The sequence below is a fragment of the Salvelinus fontinalis genome, chromosome 16 (assembly GCF_029448725.1).
Source record: "Salvelinus fontinalis isolate EN_2023a chromosome 16, ASM2944872v1, whole genome shotgun sequence".
In the NCBI taxonomy this organism is placed as follows: Eukaryota; Metazoa; Chordata; class Actinopteri; order Salmoniformes; family Salmonidae; genus Salvelinus; species Salvelinus fontinalis.
The window spans coordinates 48,130,223-48,156,520 of NC_074680.1; the positions used below are offsets into that span (position 1 = coordinate 48,130,223).

At 49.9% G+C, this 26,298-nt stretch overlaps 1 protein-coding gene across 2 annotated transcripts; it reads right to left on the reverse strand.

Annotated features, from left to right (window-relative positions):
• Positions 1-712: 712 nt before the first annotated feature.
• Positions 713-26,298, reverse strand: exd2 (exonuclease 3'-5' domain containing 2). 2 transcript variants are annotated; one of them, XM_055865616.1, is made up of 11 exons: positions 26,189-26,298; positions 24,730-25,358; positions 24,290-24,418; positions 22,717-22,844; positions 18,795-18,921; positions 17,771-18,096; positions 10,293-10,399; positions 7,821-7,956; positions 7,513-7,675; positions 6,208-6,410; positions 713-3,523 (listed from the first exon to the last, which is right to left on the reverse strand). In XM_055865616.1, the coding sequence occupies exons 2-11, from the start codon at positions 25,129-25,131 to the stop codon at positions 3,307-3,309; spliced, it is 1,938 nt and encodes a 645-aa protein (XP_055721591.1). In that variant the 5' UTR covers positions 25,132-25,358; positions 26,189-26,298; the 3' UTR covers positions 713-3,306. The 2 variants fall into 2 exon arrangements, with proteins under 2 accessions (XP_055721591.1, XP_055721590.1); XM_055865615.1 differs by having other exon boundaries at positions 24,703-25,358.

Below are 26,298 nucleotides of genomic sequence, written 5' to 3' on the forward strand. Positions count from 1 at the left end.
ATCAATCTTTAGGATGTTGTTATCATAAATAATCAATGACGTTCCAACCGGAGAATTCCTTTGTGTCTGTAGAAGTATTGGAACGCAAGACGATATCATGTGGAATGCGCGTGACCAGGACCTGGCTCTCTGCCAGACCACTGACTCAAACAGCTCCCAACCGGCTCAACATCACAGTAGAAGCTTCATTCAACGTTCTACAGACTGTTGACATCAGTGGAAGCGCAAACAGATCCATATCCTACAGTGTTTTCAATAGGCGATGAGTTGAAAATCGACCAACCTCAACGAACATTTGTGTAACATGGAGTCCTGGGAGTGCCACGAGATGAAGATCAAAGGTCAGTGATTAATTTAAATCGATATTTCTGACTTTTGTGAGTCCTCTCCTTGGCTGGAAAATGTCTGTATGGTGTTCTGTGGCTAGGCGCTGTTTTAACATAACCGCATGGTGTGCTTTCGCCGTAAAGCCTTTTTGAAAATCGGACACTGTGGTTGGATTAACAAGAAGTTTATCTTTAAAATGGTGTATAATACCTATATGTTCGAGGAATTTTAATTATGGGATTTCTGTTTGAATTTGGCGCCCTGTCATTTTACTGGCTGTTGTCGAGGTGAGACGCTAGCGTCCCAATGATACCAGAGAGGTTAAAGAATTTCACGCCAATGCTACAATCCATCCACTCTGAATAATCAAAACCAGCCTCACAAGTAGACAAATGTGATCTTTTATTTTACAATATTAGGGAAACAGAACAGCTTCTGCGGGGGTTACATCTGGACAAATGTAAATAAAAGAAAAAGCTGCTGGTTTCTTTAAGTTAAACAATTCTCAATTTAACCAAAAAACGCAATTGTCGTCATGCTCAAGAACATGAAAATCTCTGCACGCGTTAACAGGTTAGCCGCTCTGCACGCGTTAACAGGTTAGCCGCTCTGCACGCGTTAACAGGTTAGCCGCTCTGCACGCGTTAACAGGTTAGCCGCTCTGCACGCGTTAACAGGTTAGCCGCTCTGCACGCGTTAACAGGTTAGCCGCTCTGCACGCGTTAACAGGTTAGCCGCTCTGCACGCGTTAACAGGTTAGCCGCTCTGCACGCGTTAACAGGTTAGCCGCTCTGCACGCGTTAACAGGTTAGCCGCTCTGCACGCGTTAACAGGTTAGCCGCTCTGCACGCGTTAACAGGTTAGCCGCTCTGCACGCGTTAACAGGTTAGCCGCTCTGCACGCGTTAACAGGTTAGCCGCTCTGCACGCGTTAACAGGTTAGCCGCTCTGCACGCGTTAACAGGTTAGCCGCTCTGCACGCGTTAACAGGTTAGCCGCTCTGCACGCGTTAACAGGTTAGCCGCTCTGCACGCGTTAACAGGTTAGCCGCTCTGCACGCGTTAACAGGTTAGCCGCTCTGCACGCGTTAACAGGTTAGCCGCTCTGCACGCGTTAACAGGTTAGCCGCTCTGCACGCGTTAACAGGTTAGCCGCTCTGCACGCGTTAACAGGTTAGCCGCTCTGTACGTGAAGGCCATCATTCTTTACTGACCAATGAATCTAATCACTCAGGCTACCTATACATACAAGCTGGTCCTTATCTCAATGTGAAACGATTAGGAGGGGGGGGGGGGGGGGGGGGGTTGGAATGGAACTGTTGTAGAGGAATGAAGATGTCCTGATTTTAATCTCTTCTAATGAGGGGAAGAGTCACACTAAAACATGTGACATGAGGTGTCCTGATTAGAGAGAGAGAGACAGAACACATCCATGACCAACATAGGGAATAGGGTGCCATTGGGATGTATCCCATGTAGTGCACTACCCCAAAGGGCTCTGATGTAAAGTAGTGCACCATGTAGAGCATATGGTGCAATATGGGATGCATCCAGACAGTACAGGAGGAAGTGGTCACGTCGCCAAGCCAACCGTTCTACGCTCGACATTGTCCTACTGAACCTGAGAATGGCTGTGACTGAAATGGAACCTTAAATCACTATATGTATATATAAAAAAAACGCACTGCCTTATGGGTCCCGTGTCATTTGCGACGCATCCAATGGCTGGTGGTCATATCATAATGTCTGATCTGTTGAAGATAAACAACGATGGGAACCTCAAAAACGTGTCGTCGAATTACAGTTACCTTCGGCAAAGCGAACCGTTGACTTCTGCACATACACAAATGCATAGGAATGATCATTAGGGCTGAAAACCTGCAGGGGGAAATTATAATTTATATTTAATGACAATTAAGAGCAGGTTTCAGCGTAGTCTAAAATACATGATTTTCTGAAATTGGTGAAAACCACATTTCACATTTTTTATATATTGATTATACATTAGGGCTGGTTTCCTGGTTCCAGATTAAATCTAGTCCTGGAGAGAATCTCCATTTAAATGGATGTTTAAGACCAGGACAAGCCAATCTGTCTGGGAAACCAAACCACAGTGTTGGTTAAAAAAAAGTGTCCATATGCAATATAATTTCATCATGAATCCTGCAGCATTGGACCAGGATGGTGTTCTTCATACTGGACTTATTTTACCTGTCAGAACCAAGGCGGTCTTGTCCATCTTCTCAGGCTCCAGCTAGGCCGTACCTCTGTCAGAACCAAGGCGATCTAGTCCATCTCCTCAGGCTCCAGCTAGGCCGTACCTCTGTCAGAACCAAGGCGATCTAGTCCATCTCCTCAGGCTCCAGCTAGGCCGTACCTCTGTCAGAACCAAGGCGATCTAGTCCATCTCCTCAGGCTCCAGCTAGGCCGTACCTCTGTCAGAACCAAGGCGATCTAGTCCATCTCCTCAGGCTCCAGCTAGGTCGTACCTGAAATGACTCTAGACACTACATGGTACACCCATGTGGGCCCTGGTCTAAAGTACTGCCCTTTATAAAGAAGAGGGGTACCATTTCAGCCAATGGTCTCTGCTCGTCTCTGGCTCCAGTTCATTGGAGGGTCTGTATGGGACGTTTTGAGTTCAAGCAAAGTCCATAAGTGCCCGCTCGATCCATAAGTCTATCCAAGTCTCTATGTCTGACACTCAACATGTATGCCACCATATCGGAACAGGGTGACAGACTGCCTCGTCACAGCCGTAGGTGAGACTACCGTCAGACACCGTAGTCAGTCAGCTCTCTGTCAATAATGTAGCTTCTGTTTTAACTGCTAAAACAGTGATCCAGAGAAGCTGATGGATAGAGAGCGAGAGAGAGAGAGAGAGAACGAGAGGGAGATGGAGCCCTGGGTACCAATCCATGTCATTAGACTCCTTGTCATGCCAAACTGCCTGGCCTTTCAGGTTAAAAGCAGACTGTAGTTCAGTTAAGCTGGATGAGGAGATCCTCGCCGTATTTGCGTAGGAACTTGCTGTGATTGTGGCTGACGGACCAGAGAGGAGGGAGGTAGCGCGGCGTCATGGTAGACAGGAAGTGCTGCCTCCAGTGGCGTTCTAGGCCCATTAACCCCTTCAGACCCTGCTTGGCGTGCGCCTGCACCACCTTCAGCCCGTGGGGAACGTAACTCTCATTGAAGATCCTGAGAGGGGGACAGGGGTGAAGAGAGGACTTACATTTACATTTTTACATTTTAGTCATTTAGCAGACACTCATATCCAGAGCGACTTACAGTAGAGTGTAAATGTAATAAAATGTATGCATACTGACACAAGGCTTTCCCTACCGGCCAAACCCTCCCTAACCCGGACGACGCTATGCCAATTGTGCGTCGTCCCACGGACCTCCCGGTTGCGGCCGGCTGCGACAGAGCCTGGGCGCGAACCCAGAGACTCTGGTGGCGCAGCTAGCAATGCGATGCAGTGCCCTTGACCACTGCGCCACCCGGGAGGTCAGTGGCCACACATTTCATTTTTATAAACAATCATAAAAATTCATAGTTTATAATACACTGCTCAAAAAAATAAAGGGAACACTTAAACAACACAATGTAACTCCAAGTCAATCACACTTCTGTGAAATCAAACTGTCCACTTAGGAAGCAGCACTGATTGACAATAAATTTCACATGCTGTTGTGCAAATGGAATAGACAAAAGGTGGAAATTTTAGGCAATTAGCAAGACACCCCCAATAAAGGAGTGGTTCTGCAGGTGGTGACCACAGACCACTTCTCAGTTCCTATGCTTCCTGGCTGATGTTTTGGTCACTTTTGAATGCTGGCGGTGCTCTCACTCTAGTGGTACTATGAGACGGAGTCTACAATCCACACAAGTAGCTCAGGTAGTGCAGTTCATCCAGGATGGCACATCAATGCGAGCTGTGGCAAAAAGGTTTGCTGTGTCTGTCAGCGTAGTGTCCAGAGCATGGAGGCGCTACCAGGAGACAGACCAGTACATCAGGAGACGTGGAGGAGGCCGTAGGAGGGCAACAACCCAGCAGCAGGACCGCTACCTCCGCCTTTGTGCAAGGAGGTGCACTGCCAGCGCCCTGCAAAATGACCTCCAGCAGGCCACAAATGTGCATGTGTCAGCATATGGTCTCACAAGGGGTCTGAGGATCTCATCTCGGTACCTAATGGCAGTCAGGCTACCTCTGGCGAGCACATGGAGGGCTGTGCGGCCGCACAAAGAAATGCCACCCCACACCATGACTGACCCACCGCCAAACCGGTCATGCTGGAGGATGTTGCAGGCAGCAGAACGTTCTCCACGGCGTCTCCAGACTCTGTCACGTCTGTCACGTGCTCAGTGTGAACCTGCTTTCATCTGTGAAGAGCACAGGGCGCCAGTGGCGAATTTGCCAATCTTGGTGTTCTCTGGCAAATGCCAAACGTCCTGCACGGTGTTGGGCTGTAAGCACAACCCCCACCTGTGGACGTCGGGCCCTCATACCACCCTCATGGAGTCGGTTTCTGACCGTTTGAGCAGACAGATGCACATTTGTGGCCTGCTGGAGGTCATTTTGCAGAGCGCTGGCAGTGCACCTCCTTGCACAAAGGCGGAGGTAGCGGTCCTGCTGCTGGGTTGTTGCCCTCCTACGGCCTCCTCCACGTCTCCTGATGTACTGGTCTGTCTCCTGGTAGCGCCTCCATGCTCTGGACACTACGCTGACAGACACAGCAAACCTTTTTGCCACAGCTCGCATTGATGTGCCATCCTGGATGAACTGCACTACCTGAGCCACTTGTGTGGGTTGTAGACTCCGTCTCATAGTACCACTAGAGTGAGAGCACCGCCAGCATTGAAAAGTGACCAAAACATCAGCCAGGAAGCATAGGAACTGAGAAGTGGTCTGTGGTCACCACCTGCAGAATCACTCCTTTTTTGGGGGTGTCTTGCTAATTGCCTAAAATTTCCACCTTTTGTCTATTCCATTTGCACAACAGCATGTGAAATTTATTGTCAATCAGTGCTGCTTCCTAAGTGGACAGTTTGATTTCACAGAAGTGTGATTGACTTGGAGTTACATTGTGTTGTTTAAGTGTTCCCTTTATTTTTTTGAGCAGTGTATATGCCACAGACTGTTATCCAACGTGACAGTACATTTAGAGTATGTGCACGTGATCTCTGTGGGACTTGAACCCACAACCTTTGCATAGCTAGCTCCTCAACAACCTCTCTCACCGTCTCCAGGCCTGTAGCCCTCTGCAGTGAGTGGTGATATCTACCTCCAGTCTACCCCCTCGGTCTCACCGCGTCTCCAGTCTACCCTCTCGGTCTCACCGCGTCTCCAGTCTACCCCCTCGGTCTCACCGCGTCTCCAGTCTACCCCCTCGGTCTCACCGCGTCTCCAGTCTACCCCCTCGGTCTCACCGCGTCTCCAGTCTACCCTCTCGGTCTCACCGCGTCTCCAGTCTACCCCCTCGGTCTCACCGCGTCTCCAGTCTACCCCCCTCGGTCCTCACCGCGTCTCCAGTCTACCCCCTCGGTCTCACCGCGTCTCCAGTCTACCCCCTCGGTCTCACCGCGTCTCCAGTCTACCCCCTCGGTCTCACCGCGTCTCCAGTCTACCCCCTCGGTCTCACCGCGTCTCCAGTCTACCCCCTCGGTCTCACCGCGTCTCCAGTCTACCCCCTCGGTCTCACCGCGTCTCCAGTCTACCCCCTCGGTCTCACCGCGTCTCCAGTCTACCCCCTCGGCCTCACCGCGTCTCCAGTCTACCCTCTCGGTCTCACCGCGTCTCCAGTCTACCCTCTCGGTCTCGCCGTGTCTCCAGTCTACCCTCTCGGTCTCACCGTGTCTCCAGTCTACCCTCTCGGTCTCACCGTGTCTCCAGTCCAGCAGCACTCTGCAGGGTGTCTGTCGTCAGCTCCCCGTCGGGGTCGTTGAAGAAACTCCGGATGACTTCCTGCAGCTCGTCTCTCCGGGGCCCAGGGAGCCCCTCCCCCGCAGTCAGGAGGGCACGGGCTGCAGAACGAACCTTCCTGCGGTCAGAGTCCTCCAGGAGCCGCACGCCCTCCTCACAACCCTCGGGGTACAAATTAATCCATACAGTTGAGTAGAGCAATACTAATTTGACCAAGTCAGAGTATTAAAATTATATACATCCGTTTAAAAAAAATGGTGAGCCAACATGTTTTCAGCACTTTAATTTCATGACTGATCAAAACTCATGACTCCCTTGTCCCTAGACATCAAACATATGGTGAGCAATATGTTTATGATCTCCCGCCCCCCCCCCTACCCCCCCCAAACACCACCTCCCGGGCCCCTACCCCCCCCCCCCCAAACACCACCTCCCGGGCCCCTACCCCCCCCCCCCCAAACACCACCTCCCGGGCCCCTACCCCCCCCCCCCCCCAAACACCACCTCCCGGGCCCCCTACCCCCCCCCAAACACCACCTCCCGGGCCCCTACCCCCCCCAAACACCACCTCCCGGGCCCCGACCCCCCCCAAACACCACTCCCGGGCCCCTACCCCCCCCAAACACCACTCCCGGGCCCCTACCCCCCCCAAACACCACCCTCCCGGGCCCTACCCCCCCCCAAACACCACCTCCCGGGCCCCTACCCCCCCCAAACACCACCTCCCGGGCCCCTACCCCCCCCAAACACCACCTCCCGGGCCCCTACCCCCCCCCAAACACCACCTCCCGGGCCCCTACCCCCCCCCAAACACCACCTCCCGGGCCCCTACCCCCCCCCAAACACCACCTCCCGGGCCCCTACCCCCCCCCAAACACCACCTCCCGGGCCCCCTACCCCCCCCCAAACACCACCTCCCGGGCCCCTACCCCCCCCAAACACCACCTCCCGGGCCCCTACCCCCCCCAAACACCACCTCCCGGGCCCCTACCCCCCCCAAACACCACCTCCCGGGCCCCTACCCCCCCCAAACACCACCTCCCGGGCCCCTACCCCCCCCAAACTCCACCTCCCGGGCCCCTACCCCCCCCCAAACACCACCTCCCGGGCCCCTACCCCCCCCCAAACACCACCTCCCGGGCCCCTACCCCCCCCAAACACCACCTCCCGGGCCCCTACCCCCCCCCAAACACCACCTCCCGGGCCCCTACCCCCCCCAAACACAACCTCTCTCCCCCCCGCCCACCCCTCCCCGCCCCCCTACCTGGGGGGCAGCGTGTTCATCAGCCAGCTGCTGCTTCAGGAAGCCATCGTGGACATTGGAGGCAGCGTGACAGGAAGTACACAGCAGCAAGATGTCATGGGAGTTGTGGTCTTTCATCTCCGTGGGAAAGTGACGTCTGTACTCATGAGGAACGATGTTCTTCCTGTATGGGTAAGAAGAGGGGGGGGGGTGATGAATAACAGGGGTGTATTCATTAGTGCACAAACTGTAGCAAAGTGTTTGGCAATAAAAAACAATGGTAATAAAAAAACAAATGTTTAGGTTAGTGCCACACAGGTTCTCCTCACCTGATATAAGAGTCGTTCTTACCACACACCACACACAGGTTCTCCTTGGCAGTCAGGTAGTAGTCCTGCTGGGACTCTGGACGTCCCGACGGCTCAAACAAGAGACGCACGATGAACGGATCCTCACTCTGCAGCACTGGAGACGGAGAGAGAGAGAGAGTAGAGATGGGAGAGAGAGAGAGAGAGAGAGAGTAGAGATGGGAGAGAGAGAGAGAGAGAGAGAGTAGAGATGGGAGAGAGAGAGAGAGAGAGTAGAGATGGGAGAGAGAGAGAGTAGAGATGGGAGAGAGAGAGAGTAGAGATGGGAGAGAGAGAGAGAGAGAGAGAGAGAGAGTAGAGATGGGAGAGAGAGAGAGAGAGAGAGAGAGAGTAGAGATGGGAGAGAGAGAGAGAGAGAGAGAGAGAGTAGAGATGGGAGAGAGAGAGAGAGAGAGAGAGAGTAGAGATGGGAGAGAGAGAGAGAGAGAGAGAGAGAGTAGAGATGGGAGAGAGAGAGAGAGAGAGAGAGAGAGTAGAGATGGGAGAGAGAGAGAGAGAGAGAGAGAGAGTAGAGAGGGGAGAGAGAGAGAGAGAGAGAGAGAGAGTAGAGATGGGAGAGAGAGAGAGAGAGAGAGAGAGTAGAGATGGGAGAGAGAGAGAGAGAGAGAGAGAGAGAAGAGATGGGAGAGAGAGGAGAGAGAGAGAGAGAGAGAGTAGAGATGGGAGAGAGAGAGAGAGAGAGAGAGAGAGTAGAGATGGGGAGAGAGAGAGAGAGAGAGAGAGAGAGTAGAGATGGGAGAGAGAGAGAGAGAGAGAGAGAGAGTAGAGATGGGAGAGAGAGAGAGAGAGAGAGAGAGTAGAGATGGGAGAGAGAAGAGAGAGAGAGAGAGAGTAGAGATGGGAGAGAGAGAGAGAGAGAGAGAGAGTAGAGATGGGAGAGAGAGAGAGAGAGAGAGAGAGTAGAGATGGGAGAGAGAGAGAGAGAGAGAGAGAGTAGAGATGGGAGAGAGAGAGAGAGAGAGAGAGAGTAGAGATGGGAGAGAGAGAGAGAGAGAGAGAGAGTAGAGATGGAGAGAGGAGAGAGAGAGAGAGAGTAGAGATGGGAGAGAGAGAGAGAGAGAGAGAGGTAGAGATGGAGAGAGAGAGAGAGAGAGAGAGAGTAGAGATGGGGAGAGAGAGAGAGAGAGAGTAGAGATGGAGAGAGAGAGAGAGAGAGAGTAGAGATGGGATAGAGAGAGAGAGAGAGAGAGTAGAGAGTAGAGATGGGAGAGAGAGAGAGAGAGAGAGAAGAGATGGGAGAGAGAGAGAGAGAGAGAGAGTAGAGATGGGAGAGAGAGAGAGAGAGAGAGAGTAGAGATGGGAGAGAGAGAGAGAGAGAGAGAGTAGAGATGGGAGAGAGAGAGAGAGAGAGTAGAGATGGGAGAGAGAGAGAGAGAGAGTAGAGATGGGAGAGAGAGAGAGAGTAGAGATGGGAGAGAGAGAGAGAGTAGAGATGGGAGAGAGAGAGAGTAGAGATGGGAGAGAGAGAGAGTAGAGATGGGAGAGAGAGAGAGTAGAGATGGGAGAGAGGAATTTACTGTCAACTTCAAAAATCAAGTGAACTAGGGTTTTGTAAAAAAGTACATTTTTAAACCACATTTAACAGGATGAAACTAACAATGTATTCCAATTAAATGTTCATTCATATAAGAATACTTGGCAGGTTTTGGGCCAGGCAGTGCTGTATACTTGGCGGGGTTTAGGGCCAGGCAGTGCTGTATACTTGGCGGGTTTAGGGCCTGGCAGTGCTGTATACTTGGTGGGTTTAGGACCAGGCAGGGCTGTATACTTGGCGGGTTTAGGGCCTGGCAGTGCTGTATACTTGGTGGGTTTTGGGCCAGGCAGGGCTGTATACTTGGTGGGTTTTGGGCCTGGCAGGGCTGTATACTTGGTGGGTTTAGGGCCTGGCAGGGCTATATACTTGGTGGGTTTAGGGCCTGGCAGGGCTGTATACTTGGCGGGTTTAGGGCCAGGCAGGGCTGTATACTTGGCGGGTTTAGGGCCAGGCAGGGCTGTATACTTGGTGGGTTTAGGGCCTGGCAGGGCTGTATACTTGGCGGGTTTAGGGCCTGGCAGGGCTGTATACTTGGCGGGTTTAGGGCCAGGCAGGGCTGTATACTTGGTGGGTTTAGGGCCAGGCTGGGCTGTATACTTGGTGGGTTTAGGGCCAGGCAGGGCTGTATACTTGGTGGGTTTAGGGCCAGGCAGGGCTGTATACTTGGTGGGTTTAGGGCCAGGCAGGGCTGTATACTTGGTGGGTTTAGGGCCAGGCAGGGCTGTATACTTGGTGGGTTTAGGGCCAGGCAGGGCTGTATACTTGGTGGGTTTTGGGCCAGGCAGGGCTGTATACTTGGTGGGTTTTGGGCCAGGCGGTGCTGTATACTTGGCGGGTTTAGGGCCAGGCGGTGCTGTACACTTGGTGGGTTTTGGGCCAGGCAGGGCTGTATGGTGTACCTCCTATTCCTTTATCCAGGTACCACTTGGCCTTCTTCTTGTCACAGGTACAGAGGGGTTGTCCATCTGGGGCATGGAGGAAGCAGTTGTCATAAAGAGGGGACTTCCTGTAAACAGTGGAGGAGGATCCTGGTCAGTCACTACACTGGACACAGAGCTGCCCTAACGTGGCGAGGATAAACAGTGGAGGATCCTGGTCAGTCACTAGACTGGACACAGAGCTGCCCTAACGTGGCGAGGATAAACAGTGGAGGATCCTGGTCAGTCACTACACTGGATACAGAGCTGCCCTAACGTAGCGAGGAAAAGTCCAATACCAAGCAAAACCTGCAACTGCTGCCTAAGTAACAGTTTAACTTTAGTCCGTCCCCTCGCCCCGACCCGGGCGTGAACCAGGGACCCTCTGCACACAACAAGTCACCCACGAAGCATCGTTACCCATCGCTCCACAAAAGCCGCGGCCCTTGCAGAGAAAGGGGAACAACTACTTCAAGGTCTCAAAGCGAGTGACGTCACCGATTGAAACGCTATTAGCGCGCACCACCGCTAACTAGCTAGCCATTTCACATCGGTTACACCTAGGGGTTAGGTTGCACCAGTTGTGTCCTAAAACTATACTTGTTCCACCACCTGGGCGTAAGCCCTTCTATGAGCCACGACTGGGCCTCGATTCTACACCTAGTAGGGAACAGGTATAGGGTGTTCACTTCAGATCACTTTTAGCATGATTAAAAAATAGCTTTGTATATTTCCCAAAGGATGAGAGTCTCCTGTTCATATCTCACAAACCTCCGCAGGCTTTTTGGAGTTGCCTACGCCCGAGTCAATAGCAAAATAACACACTTGATTTATGCTACATTTTAAACTGGGTGTTTCGAGCCCTGAATGCTGATTGGCTGACAGCCGGGGTATATCAGACAGTACACCACAGGTATGACAAACCATTTATTTTTACTACTCAGTAATGGCAGTAAGGCACCTCGGGGGCTCGTGGTATATGGCCAATATACCACGGCAAGGGGCTGTATATTCGGGCGCGTTGTCGTGTCTAAGAACAGCCGTGGTATATTGGCTATATATCACAACCCCTCGTGGCTTAATTATAAAATTCAAAATCTTTCTGATCAGTAATAGATCAGCATGGAGATAAAATATAGCCTACAGAGGAAGATTGTGAAACAAAAATCATGAACTCCTCCATTTAGCTAACATTTCACCACCTAATTGTTACCAAATATCCTAATCTGATTCAGTTTAAAACAAAATCTGACAATGATTGATTGATCAAGACGTCAGGCGGGTATCAAAGCAGCACGATGACGCCGTCCCAATCAAAACGGTGCTGAAATTACAGTTGAGCACACGTGGCTATTGCTTCAATGGCATTACCCTACTTTATTTCCAATATTTTTTGCCAATCGGTGATATTGATTGCCACAGTAAATGATGTATTGATTCTTCCAGTTGTGCTTAGCGCCGATCAAAACCGATAGCGACATTACCCAAAATAGTACGCAGCATCCTCTGGATATGTACGCAACAAAAAGTTAAACGTTCACCTCCTGCTAGCATTTCTGTCAAGCCGTCTCCGCATACAGTCCGACGCCTACGTTCGAGACATCCAATATATGCACCACACCGAACGCACAGAAACCGCAGTTTTATTTAAATTAGGCAAGTCAGTTAAGAACAAATTCTTATTTGCAAACGCTGCAAGGTAAAACGCAGCGTTCCATTGGAAATGGAATCTACCTCAATGAATGCAATGTCGAGGCGTTTAACGAGAAAAATCGACATAACGATGTAATAAGTAAAATGTTGTTTTCCATCAAAATAGTATTGCGCGCTAACATGACTAATAAAAGGCATTTGAATATCAAGAGAAAATATAATACGCGCTTATAAAAATCAGCAGATTGTTTCCCATCAATGGATATTGATTTAATTCGTTTGACTGCTGAGTGTAAATAAATCCCTGCCCTTATGCGCAGGTGAATAAGTCATTAAAACTCGTTTCTCAACCACTCCACAAATTTCTTGTTAACAAACTATAGTTTTGGCAAGTTGGTGAGGGCATCTACTTTGTGCATGACACAAATCATTTTTCCAACAACTGTTTACAGACAGATTATTTCACTTATAATTCTCTGTATCACAATTCCAGTGGGTCAGAAGTTTACATAGACTAAGTTGACTGTGCCTTTAAACAGCTTGGAAAATTCCAGAAAATTATGTCATAGCTTTAGGAGCTTCTGATAGGCTAATTGACATCATTTGAGTCAATTGGCGGTGTACCTGTGGATGTATTTCAAGTCCTACATTCAAACTCAGTGCCTCTTTGCTTGACATAATGGGAAAAAAGAAAATCAGCCAAGACCTCAGAAATAAAATTGTAGACCTCCACAAGTCTGGTTCATCCTTGGGAGCAATTTCCAAATGCCTGAAGGTACCACGTTCATCTGTACAAACAATAGCACACAAGTATAAACACCATGGGACCACGCAGCCGTCATACCACTCAGGAAGGTGACGCGTTCTGTCTCCTAGAGATGAACGTACTTTGGTGTGAAAAGTGCAAATCAATCCCAGAACAACAGCAAAGGACCATGTGAAGATGCTGGAGGAAATTGGTACAAAAGTATCTATATCCACAGTAAAACGAGTCCTATATCGACATAACCTGAAAGGCCGCTCAGCAAGGAAGAAGCCACTGCTCCAAAACCACCATAAAAAAAGCCAGACTACGGTTTGCAACTGCACATGGGGACAAATATCATACATTTTGGAGAAATGTCCTCTGGTCTGATGAAACAAAAATAGAACTGCTTGGCCATAATGACCATCGTTATGTTTGGAGGAAAAAGAGGGAGGCTTGCCAGCCGAAGAACACCATCCCAACCGTGAAGCACGGGGGTGGCAGCATCATGTTGTGGGGGTGCTTTGCTGCAGGAGGGACTGGTGCACTTCACAAACTAGATGGCATCATGAGGCAGGAAAATTATGTGGATATATTGAAGCAACATCTCAAGACATGTCAGGAAGTTAAAGCTATGTCACAAATGGGTCTTCCAAATGGACAATGACCCCAAACACACTTCCAAAGTTATAGCAAAATGGCTTAAGGACAAAGTCAAGGTATTGGAGTGGCCATCACAAAGCCCTGACCTCAATCCCATAGATATTTGTGGGCAGAACTGAAAAAGCGTGTGCGAGCAAGGAGGCCTACAAACCTGACTCAGTTACACCAGCTCTGTCAGGAGGAATGGGACAAAATTCACCCAACTTAGTGGCAAGCTTGTGGAAGGCTACCCAAAACGTTTGACCCAAATTAAACAATTTAAAAAGGCAATGCTACCAAATACTAATTGAGTGTATGTAAACGTCTGACCCACTGGGAATGTGATGAAAGAAATAAAAGCTGAAATAAATCACTCTACTATTATTCTGACATTTCACATTCTTAAAATAAAATGGTGATCCTAACTGACCTAAAACAGGGATTTTCTACTAGGATTAAATGTCAGGAATTATGAAAAAAATGAGTTTAAATGTATTTGGCTAAGGTGTATGTAAACTTCCTACTTCAACTGTCAATCAATCTAACAGGAGAGTTTGAGGAATGAAAGCCGGACAAAATGATCAATAAATATCTGCGTCAGAAACACTTGGAGAACTTTATGCTATTTTCAGGCTATTGTGCCGTTATTATGTGGCAGACTACAAACCATAATAAAAATGGCCCATTTGCGAGATTGACTTGTCATTTCAATAGGCATACGTCTTCTAAAATCTGGGTTTATGATTATAATTCAATTTTGCCACGATTTGGTTATCTAGATGCAGGTAGTCTATAGCCCCCGAGAAGCCTACAGTAGCCTAGGCAAGATGTAAAATCAACGATTTAGCAGTTTGCTTGGATCAAATTGACAGACTCATTTATCTAACAGGAACAGCAAGGTGATTGAGGTAAGAAGAAGTGCTTCCTGTTACCCAATAGCCTGCTGGAAAAGGCGACTGTGGATGAGGTCGTAATTTAATTTACTGAATCATATATTTAATTATACAGACAGGGGGAACGGAACTTTCACTGGGGACGGGACAACGACATAAACCCCTCCCACATTCTGAAATTGCATTTTTGTCCAACCCCCCCCCAGATTTGTCGTTGGAAGGTGATACAAAACGAGGAAATGGAGTGCTTTAGAACCACGTGGACATCTCCGAGCGGTCGGGTCCGTCTGGATACATACACCCGGTCCCTCTCCACCATACTGCAGCGCTCAGTCTCAACATACACCCGGTCCCTCCCCACGATACGACTCACTCAGCAACAGGCTGCCTCACTAGCTAATCGTCTGTAGGTCACAGTGAAATATATATATATTTTTTAAAGAAAAACGCACTTGCCGCCACGATGCTATTTTAAAAAGTAGACCAAAACATCCACAACAAATACACTTTCACCTGCTAAAAGAAAACCGCAGCCACGGCAACCCGGTTGAGAACAGCAACGAGGACGGCAACAGTCTAGCAACGGTCGCCGCATAGCAACCATCATTGTGACGCGCCACATCTCCAGAATGTGCACCGCTTACGCAGGACCGAGCTACGGCTCGTCTTATTTTGGGTTGGTGCAAAAATATAAGTTCTGAACAAAGTCGACTTTGCATTTAAGATCAACTTGTTTTTACACATAACTGGTGCAACCGGGCCACAGATGTTCAACACTCATGTTTTACGCAACAGGAGAATTCATCTTTACTATGAAAGTGAGAAAATGGCAATGAAAATAACACTGCCAACTGTCGTTTAAAAAATGTCTGCAACACCTGTACAGACTAGCCCCCCCCCACAGACTACCCCCCCTAGAGACTACCCCCCCTACAGACTACCACCCCTACAGACCTGTACAGACTAGCCCCCCCCCCCTACAGACCTGTACAGACTAGCCCTCCTAAAGACTAGCCCCCCTACAGACTAGCCCCCCCCCTACAGACTAGCCCCCCCCCTACAGACTAGCCCCCCCCCCCACAGACCTGTACAGACTAGCCCCCCCCCTACAGACTACCCCCCCTACAGACCTGTACAGACTAGCCCCCCCCCCTACAGACTAGCCCCCCCCACAGACTTGTACAGACTAGCCCCCCCCCCTACAGACTACCCCCCCTACAGACCTGTACAGACTAGCCCCCCCCCCTACAGACCTGTACAGACTAGCCCCCCCCCTACAGACCTGTACAGACTAGCCCCCCCCCTACAGACTACCCCCCCTACAGACCTGTACAGACTAGCCCCCCCCTACAGACTACCCCCCCTACAGACCTGTACAGACTAGCCCCCCCCCCTACAGACCTGTACAGACTAGCCCCCCCCTACAGACTACCCCCCCTACAGACCTGTACAGACTAGCCCCCCCCCTACAGACTACCCCCCCTACAGACCTGTACAGACTAGCCCCCCCCCCTACAGACTTGTACAGACTAGCCCCCCCCTACAGACCTGTACAGACTAGCCCCCCCCCCCCTACAGACTACCCCCCCTACAGACCTGTACAGACTAGCCCCCCCCCCCCTACTGACCTGCACAGACTAGCCCCCCCCCACAGACCTGTACAGACTAGCCCCCCCCTACAGACTAGCCCCCCCCCCCCCCTACAGACCTGTACAGACTAGCCCCCCCCTACAGACTAGCCCCCCCCACAGACCTGTACAGACTAGCCCCCCCCACAGACCTGTACAGACTAGCCCCCCCCTACAGACTACCCCCCCCCCCCCCTACAGACCTGTACAGACTATCCCCCCCCCCCTACAGACTACCCCCCCTACAGACCTGTACAGACTAGCCCCCCCCCTACAGACCTGTACAGACTAGCCCCCCCCCCTACAGACCTGTACAGACTAGCCCCCCCCCCTACAGACTACCCCCCCTACAGACCTGTACAGACTAGCCCCCCCCCTACAGACTACCCCCCCTACAGACCTGTACAGACTAGCCCCCCCCCCCTACAGACCTGTACAGACTAGCCCCCCCCCTACAGACTACCCCCCCTACAGACCTGTACAGACTAGCCCCCCCCCTACAGACTACCCCCCCTACAGACCTGTACAGACTAGCCCCCCCCCCTACAGACTTGTACAGACTAGCCCCCCCCTACAGACCTGTACAGACTAGCCCCCCCCCCCTACAGACTACCCCCCCTACAGACCTGTACAGACTAGCCCCCCCCCCTACAGACCTGCACAGACTAGCCCCCCCCCACAGACCTGTACAGACTAGCCCCCCCCTACAGACTAGCCCCCCCCCCCCTACAGACCTGTACAGACTAGCCCCCCCCTACAGACTAGCCCCCCCCACAGACCTGTACAGACTAGCCCCCCCCACAGACCTGTACAGACTAGCCCCCCCCTACAGACTAGCCCCCCCCCCCCCTACAGACCTGTACAGACTAGCCCCCCCCCCTACAGACTACCCCCCCTACAGACCTGTACAGACTAGCCCCCCCCCCCTACAGACCTGTACAGACTAGCCCCCCCCCTACAGACTACCCCCCCTACAGACCTGTACAGACTAGCCCCCCCCCCCCCCCCCCACAGACCTGTACAGACTAGCCCCCCCCCCCCCACAGACCTGTACAGACTAGCCCCCCCCCCCCCCCCCCCACAGACCTGTACAGACTAGCCCCCCCCCCTACAGACCTGTACAGACTAGCCCACCCCCCCTACAGACCTGTACAGACTAGCCCCCCCCCCCCCCCTCCCCTACAGACCTGTACAGACTAGCCCACCCCCCCCCCTACAGACTAGCCCACCCCCCCTACAGACCTGTACAGACTAGCCCACCCCCCCTACAGACCTGTACAGACTAGCCCACCCCCCCTACAGACCTGTACAGACTAGCCCACCCCCCCCACAGACCTGTACAGACTAGCCCACCCCCCCTACAGACCTGTACAGACTAGCCCACCCCCCCTACAGACCTGTACAGACTAGCCCACCCCCCCCTACAGACCTGTACAGACTAGCCCACCCCCCCTACAGACCTGTACAGACTAGCCCACCCCCCCTACAGACCTGTACAGACTAGCCCACCCCCCCTACAGACCTGTACAGACTAGCCCACCCCCCCTACAGACCTGTACAGACTAGCCCACCCCCTCTACAGACCTGTACAGACTAGCCCCCCCCTCCTACAGACCTGTACAGACTAGCCCCCCCCCTCCTACAGACCTGTACAGACTAGCCCCCCCCCCCCTACAGACCTGTACAGACTAGCCCACCCCCCCCTACAGACCTGTACAGACTAGCCCACCCCCCCTACAGACCTGTACAGACTAGCCCACCCCCCTACAGACCTGGACAGACTACCCCCCCCTACAGACCTGTACAGACTAGCCCACCCCCCCTACAGACTAGCCCACCCCCCCTACCCACCTGTACAGACTAGCCCACCTGTACAGACTAGCCCACCCCCCTACCCACCTGGCAGAGTAGCCCACCCCCAGCGGTTTTCTCTTGTTGTTCCTCCTGGGGTCTGGAACTTGCTGGTCCTCAGACTCTGGGCTTTCAAAAACAGACTGCTGGAGCTTCCTCCTCCTCCTCCTCTCTCCATCCACGCTTTTCCCTCCATCCTCACACTCTCCTCCACCACGCCCCCTGAAGGGTGTGTCCACCAGGCCCTGGCAGCAATTGGCCAGCTGGGAGTAGCCACTCCCAGAGTCAGGTGAGGGCGTGGTGTTTGAGTGGAGGCCGAGCAGGCGGAAGAAGAGGGCGATGGATACCTGTGCATCCCGGGCTGCGTAGGTCATCTGAAGGTCAGGGGAGAGAGCGAGAGGTTGTGGCGTTAATGAGAAGATAATCATCTCTGCATGTTTGAGGGCATCAGTTTGAGGAAGTAAAAAAGGCACAGAACGGCTAATATTGATCACATCAATGAGAAGATATTTGGGATGTGGGTCGATCTGTAGAGCAGTTCATTTGTACAGTCCAACTGCAAAGCTGATCTTCAACGTGCACAGTAACAACGTGTCACATCCTGTTTAAACTAACACCAGTAGTGTACGCGTTCTAACGTGTCACATCCTGTTTAAACTAACACCAGTAGTGTAGACATTTTAACAACGTGTCACATCCTGTTTAAACTAACACCAGTAGTGTACGCGTTCTAACGTGTCACATCCTGTTTAAACTAACACCAGTAGTGTAGACATTTTAACAACGTGTCACATCCTGTTTAAACTAACACCAGTAGTGTACGCGTTCTAACAACGTGTCACATCCTGTTTAAACTAACACCAGTAGTGTAGACATGTTAACAACGTGTCATATCCTGTTTAAACTAACACCAGTAGTGTAGACATTTTAACAACGTGTCACATCCTGTTTAAACTAACACCAGTAGTGTACGCGTTCTAACAACGTGTCATATCCTGTTTAAACTAACACCAGTAGTGTACGCGTTCTAACAACGTGTCACATCCTGTTTAAACTAACACCAGTAGTGTACCTGTTGTAGGGTCAGCGGGTCAGCCTCCCAGTCACTACAGCGCAGCTCCAAGGATTTCTCCAGAGAGACGTTGAGCAGGTCGGCTGCCAGAGACTTCAGACTCAGACCGTTATTCAACACTACCTTCCTGCACAGAAACACATACAGACTTTGCTGACGACACGGTGGTAAGCCTGATCACCGGCGACGACGAGCCAGCGTATAGGGAGGTCAGAGACCTGGCAGCGTGGTCAACCTCTATCTCTCAACGTCAGTAAGACCAAGGAGCTGATCGTGGACTACAGGAAACGAGGGGGGGGTGAGCACGCCGCCATCCACAGGCGTTCAGAGGTCGAGAACATCAACTTCCTCGGTGGCAAAATCACTAAAAACTTTAAATGGTCCAAACACACGTGCAACAGTCGTGAAGATACGACAGTGCCCCCCCTCCCCTAAAGGACTCAGCACCTAAAGGACTCTCAGACCATGAGAAACAATATTCTGCGATCTGATGAAACCAAGATTTTACTCTTTGGCCTGAATGCCAAGCGTCACGTCTGGAGGAAACCTGGCACCATCCCTATGGTGAAGCATGGTGGTGGCAGCTTCATGCTGTTGGGATGTTTTTCAGCAACAGGGACTTGGAGACTAGTCAGGATTGAAGGAAAGATGAACAGAACAAAGTACAGAGAGATCCTTGATGAAAACCTGTTCCAGAGCACTCAGGACCTCAGACTGGGGCGAAGGTTCACCTTCCAACAGGACAACGACCCTAAGCACACAGCCAAGACAACGCAGGAGGGGCTTCGGGACAAGTCTCTGAATGTCCTTGAGTGGCCCAGCCAGAGCCCGGACTTGAACCCGATCGAACATCTCTGGAGAGACCTGAAAATAGCAGTGCAGCGACGCTCCCCATCCAACCTGACAGAACTTGAGAGGATCTGCAGAGAAGAATGGGAGAAACTCCCCAAATACAGGTGTGCCAAGCTTGTAGCGTCAAACCCAAGAAGACTCAAGGCTGTAATCATTGCCAAAGGTGCTTCAACAAAGTACTGAGTAAAGGGTCTGAATACTTATGTAAATGTGATATTTCAGTTTAATACATTATGGGGTATTGTGTGTAGATTGAGGGGGGGAAAAACAATTTAATCAATTTTAGAATAAGGCTGTAACGTAACAAAATGTGGAAAAAGTCAAGGGGTCTGAATACTTTCCGAATGCACTGTACGCTGCTGTTTATCATATATCAAGACACCCAGTCCCCTTACCCCTATACATATCTACCTCCATCACTCCAGTATCCCCTTACCCCTATACATATCTACCTCCATCACTCCAGTATCCCCTTACCCCCTATACATATCTACCTCCATCACTCCAGTATCCCCTTACCCCCTATACATATCTACCTCCATCACTCCAGTATCCCCTTACCCCTATACATATCTACCTCCATCACTCCAGTATCCCCTTACCCCTATACATATCTACCTCCATCACTCCAGTATCCCCTTACCCCTATACATATCTACCTCCATCACTCCAGTATCCCCTTACCCCCTATACATATCTACCTCCATCACTCCAGTATCCCCTTACCCCTATACATATCTACCTCCATCACTCCAGTATCCCCTTACCCCTATACATATCTACCTCCATCACTCCAGTATCCCCTTACCCCCTATACATATCTACCTCCATCACTCCAGTATCCCCTTACCCCTATACATATCTACCTCCATCACTCCAGTATCCCCTTACCCCCTATACATATCTACCTCCATCACTCCAGTATCCCTGTACATTGTTAATATGGTACTGACCCTGTATATAGTATGATTACCCCTATACATATCTACCTCCATCACTCCAGTATCCCTGTACATTGTTAATATGGTACTGACCCTGTATATAGTCACCTTACCCTTATACATATCTACCTCCATCACTCCAGTATCCCCTTACCCCTATACATATCTACCTCCATCACTCCAGTATCCCCTTACCCCCTATACATATCTACCTCCATCACTCCAGTATCCCCTTACCCCTATACATATCTACCTCCATCACTCCAGTATCCCCTTACCCCCTATACATATCTACCTCCATCACTCCAGTATCCCCTTACCCCTATACATATCTACCTCCATCACTCCAGTATCCCTGTACATTGTTAATATGGGACTGACCCTGTATATAGTCACCTTACCCCTATACATATCTACCTCCATCACTCCAGTATCCCTGTACATTGTTAATATGGTACTGACCCTGTATATAGTCATCTTACCCCTATACATATCTACCTCCATCACTCCAGTATCCCCTTACCCCTATACATATCTACCTCCATCACTCCAGTATCCCCTTACCCCTATACATATCTACCTCCATCACTCCAGTATCCCCTTACCCCTATACATATCTACCTCCATCACTCCAGTATCCCCTTACCCCCTATACATATCTACCTCCATCACTCCAGTATCCCCTTACCCCTATACATATCTACCTCCATCACTCCAGTATCCCCTTACCCCTATACATATCTACCTCCATCACTCCAGTATCCCCTTACCCCTATACATATCTACCTCCATCACTCCAGTATCCCCTTACCCCTATACATATCTACCTCCATCACTCCAGTATCCCCTTACCCCCTATACATATCTACCTCCATCACTCCAGTATCCCCTTACCCCTATACATATCTACCTCCATCACTCCAGTATCCCTGTACATTGTTAATACGGTACTGACCCTGTATATAGTCACCTTACCCCTATACATATCTACCTCCATCACTCCAGTATCCCTGTACATTGTTAATATGGTACTGACCCTGTATATAGTCACCTTACCCTTATACATATCTACCTCCATCACTCCAGTATCCCCTTACCCCTATACATATCTACCTCCATCACTCCAGTATCCCCTTACCCCCTATACATATCTACCTCCATCACTCCAGTATCCCCTTACCCCTATACATATCTACCTCCATCACTCCAGTATCCCCTTACCCCTATACATATCTACCTCCATCACTCCAGTATCCCCTTACCCCTATACATATCTACCTCCATCACTCCAGTATCCCTGTACATTGTTAATACGGTACTGACCCTGTATATAGTCACCTTACCCCTATACATATCTACCTCCATCACTCCAGTATCCCTGTACATTGTTAATATGGTACTGACCCTGTATATAGTCATCTTACCCCTATACATATCTACCTCCATCACTCCAGTATCCCCTTACCCCTATACATATCTACCTCCATCACTCCAGTATCCCCTTACCCCCTATACATATCTACCTCCATCACTCCAGTATCCCCTTACCCCTATACATATCTACCTCCATCACTCCAGTATCCCCTTACCCCTATACATATCTACCTCCATCACTCCAGTATCCCTGTACATTGTTAATATGGTACTGACCCTGTATATAGTCACCTTACCCCTATACATATCTACCTCCATCACTCCAGTATCCCGGTACATTGTTAATACGGTACTGACCCTGTATATAGTCACCTTACCCCTATACATATCTACCTCCATCACTCCAGTATCCCTGTACATTGTTAATATGGTACTGACCCTGTATATAGTCTCCTTACTTTCAATTTCCTGTGTTTTTGTCCTCCTTTATGTTATTTTTAGTCCTACATTGATATCGACTACTGCGTTGTTGGGTTTAGAGTTAGCAACAAAGGCATCTCGCTGTACTTGTGCACGTGACATTAAAACTCGAAGACGCTTCTCTCAGACAACCACTGACCAACAGTCTGACAGTATTATGCGACAGGAAATTATCAACTATAAAAAAAAAAAAAACGGAGCATTACGTACTGCATGTGCCAGTCAATTCTGAGAGGAAATTATTAAAAATAGACAGAACAACTAGTAAATGGTACCTTTGTCGTAGTGCAAGGTATCTTATATCCACAGTAGACCCCAGCGCCAGGCCATAGTCTCGTGTCAGACGCTTCCCGTCCTCATAGCAGCCCACACCCACCTTCAGGATGTGAGGGTCGCTGAGGACCTATATAACAAACACAATACAGAACAAAAACAATACATGCCATCAAAAGCCACTTACAACAGTGAGTAGGGAAGGGGAAAGTCTATACAGTTATATACACTACATGATCAAAAGTATGTGGACGCCTACTGGTCAAACGTCGCATTTCAAAATCACAGGCATTAATATGGAGTTGGTCCCCCCCCTTTGCTGCTATAACAGCCTCCACTCTTCTGGGAAGGCTTTCCACTAGATGTTGGAACATTGCTGTGGGGACTTGCTTCCATTCAGCCACAAGAGCATTAGTGAGGTTTGGGCACTGATGTTGGGCGATTAGGCCTGGCTCGCAGTCGGCGTTCCAATTCATCCCAAAGGTTTTCGATGGGGTTAAGGTCAGGGCTCTGTGCAGGCCACTCAAGTTCATCCACACCGATCTCGACAAACCATTTCTGTATTGACCTCGCTTTGTACAAGAGGGCATTGGCATGCTGAAACTGTTGCCACAAAGTTGGAAGCACAGAATTGTCTAGAATGTCATTGTATGCTGTAGCGTAAAGATTTCCCTTCACTGGAACTAAGGGGTCCGACCATTAAAAACAGCCCCAGACTATTATTCCCCCTCCACCAAACTTTAGTTGGCAGTAAGCATTGGGGCAGGTAACATTCTCCTGGCCTCTGCCAAACCCAGATTAGACTGCCAGATGAAGCGTGATTCATCACTCCAGAGAACGCGTTTCCTCCGCTCCAGAGTCCAATGGCGGCGAGCTATTACACCACCCCAGCCGACGCTTGGCATTGTGCATGGTGATCTTATGCTTGGTGATCTCAGCCATGGAAACCCATTTCACGAAGCACCCGACAAACAGTTATTGTGCTGACGTTGCTTCGAGGTAAGTTTGTAACTCGGTAGTGATTTGAAGGCCATGTAGTGTGTGTATGTATGCATGCATGTATGTATATTTTGATGTAAAAACACTACAATACCGCTATTTAATTTTTGCGCTAGTTGGCTGTACCAAAACGGTAATGTTTTTCCTTAATAGCTTGTTCTCCATCTTTTTTTAAATAGCCAATTTGTTTTCAGCACTTTTATTTCCATGAGGGATCAAAACTGGTTCTCATGTCTCTCTCTCATCCCTCTGCAGCAGACATATGGTGAGCAATACATGTGGACCGTCAAATCATAATAAAATCCCAGTATTCAATCACAATACATCTAGAATCGTGAGAAACGCAATATGGCATCGAAAGGTCCCTTAGTGGGAGCGTCACGTCGCATCGAGAGGTCCCTCAGTATGGTGATAATATTGTATAGTGAGGTCATATCGTGAGGTCCCCTTGTAATTCCCAGCCCTAATAGTGAGTACATTTATTTTGATATTGGTGGCCCCAGCGGGAATCTAACCTACCATACTGTCATTTTAAAAACACCATTCTGAGCCACAGAGGACCACATATGAGCCTACCTCTTTCAGGGTGAGTGGCAGGTCCTGCTGGCCACCATGGAACTGCTGCAGCCTCACCAACACACACAGACCAGAGTAGGAAGCCATCTGGAGTAAAGAGACCGTTGACGTCTTACCCTTCACTGACACCTGGGGACATCGGGAAGAACAGAGAGGAGAGGGAAGAACAGAACAGACAGGGAAGAACAGACAGGGAAGAACAGACAGGGAAGAACAGAGAGGGAAGAACAGAGAGGGAAGAACAGAGAGGGAAGAACAGAGAGGGAAGAACAGAGAGGGAAGAACAGAGAGGGAAGAACAGAGAGGGAAGAACAGAGAGGGAAGAACAGAGAGGAGGGAGAGATGACATCAGAGATAAAATGAACATAGCACAAATGGGATGATATGTTTAAAAACATGCAGGGCAAACTTACACCCAGGACCTTAGTTTGACTCTTTACCCATTCACAGTCCAGGCCGAGGACGGGGTAGACTGACAGATCCTTTTGCAGCATGGGCCACAGCTGCTCCCACTCCTTCTCAGAGCTTACCATCACCGGCTGCACCGCCAAGGCTTGGTCAACAAGGGGTAGCACAGCAGGCAGGGGGAGGACCAGACTTTGACCCGAGGATAGCTGGGTCTGCTTAGACTGGATTTGGGACACCACTGGCTTCTTACACTCCAGAACCACAGGCTCTGGTTCCACAGGTAAGGGACAAGAGCTGACCCTTACCTGACCCTGAGCAGGAAGCTGTTGCTTCTTTGTCCGTAGAGCTCTCTGTCGCCATAGCAACAGGCCACCCAAGGTGGCTCCCAACAGGGTAACCACAGCAGCAGTTAGGGCACTTTGTCTAGTAGCCATCTTGGGTTTCAGAGGTGCAGAGCTTATTTGGTTAGAGCTGGTTGGTTGAGAAGTGTTGTAAATGAGCTTAGGTAGGTAGACCTACACCCCAAGTTGCAGTCCGATTTGAAGTTTGGTCATAGAGACTTTGGGGATATAGTGTCAGCATTGGGGCACATCTTTTGTTGATGTCGTTATCCGTGTGAAGAGGCTATTGGTTAGTAGGCTCTGGGCAGACACCGTATCCCCTAGGAGACAATCAGCAATAACGGTTACGTTACATATCAATCTGAACCTACGCAAACTGTCAAAAAACACATTGTCCATAGGATGAATCAAAGAATGGCAAAGCAGTAGAATCATAACTTCACTTGTCCAACAATGCCACGTTATAATATATGTTTGCTGCGCGTTTGAGTGTCACAGCAGAGCATATGATAACTAAGACAGCATTGCGCAATTCACTGCCATTGTTTACAAGCGCGGCTAACTAGCTGGTACTAACGACGTTGTTTGACATGTATGTTTGGCAGCTACTGATAAGCATTACTAATTGATATCCGGATGTTTGCGAGCACTGGACGACTGACGCCGTTAGAAAGATAGTGTTCTGAAAATGAGATGAGGGTCAGTCAATATCGCTAACTAGGTACTATAGTTAGCAAGCAAACACCGGGCTGGCTAGCTAGCTAGCCAACAGCTAATGCAGCTTCACGTCGAGGCCGAGGAGCTATCTAGCCTAACAACGTAGCCTGCTAGGTACTTCATTGAACGCGTAAGCGAGACCGAAAGTAATGCGCACAATCTAAATGTAAATAACAATTCGTTTGTTGTTGATGTTGCGGGGTTGTCACTAACTAGCATGAGCTTGTTATAGCGCACACCTTCCTCAGTTAAGTTTAGCTTAACGTGGTAGCTAACGTTAGCTTAATACAATAGCTAGCTTGCACAGCCACCGTTAGATTGACTAGCCAACTAGCTACCTAACGTTAGCCTACGTCAGTAACGTGAGTGACATTTGCAATTTGTTTCCCGCATGACTTTCTGCGTGCTATGCTTATTCCAAGCCTTTACCTACCTTGGCATTTCACGTCCACATCATAACCCTGTGCTCTCTGCATATGTCCACCGGTTGATTTCTAGGTGTTGACGTTCTGCTTCCGGCTCTATTTATTATGATGGATGGCG

Bases quoted from the DNA above. Each gene is read 5' to 3' on its own strand.
- exd2 (XM_055865615.1), bottom strand. From the start codon at position 25,131: ATGGCTACTAGACAAAGTGCCCTAACTGCTGCTGTGGTTACCCTGTTG. The intron at 18,097-18,794 runs GTACACTACTGG...CCTGACCTTCAG, and splicing joins ACCCGCTGACCCTACAACAG to ATGACCTACGCAGCCCGGGA. The intron at 7,957-10,292 runs GTACACCATACA...CTCCGTCTCCAG, and splicing joins CCTGGATAAAGGAATAGGAG to TGCTGCAGAGTGAGGATCCG.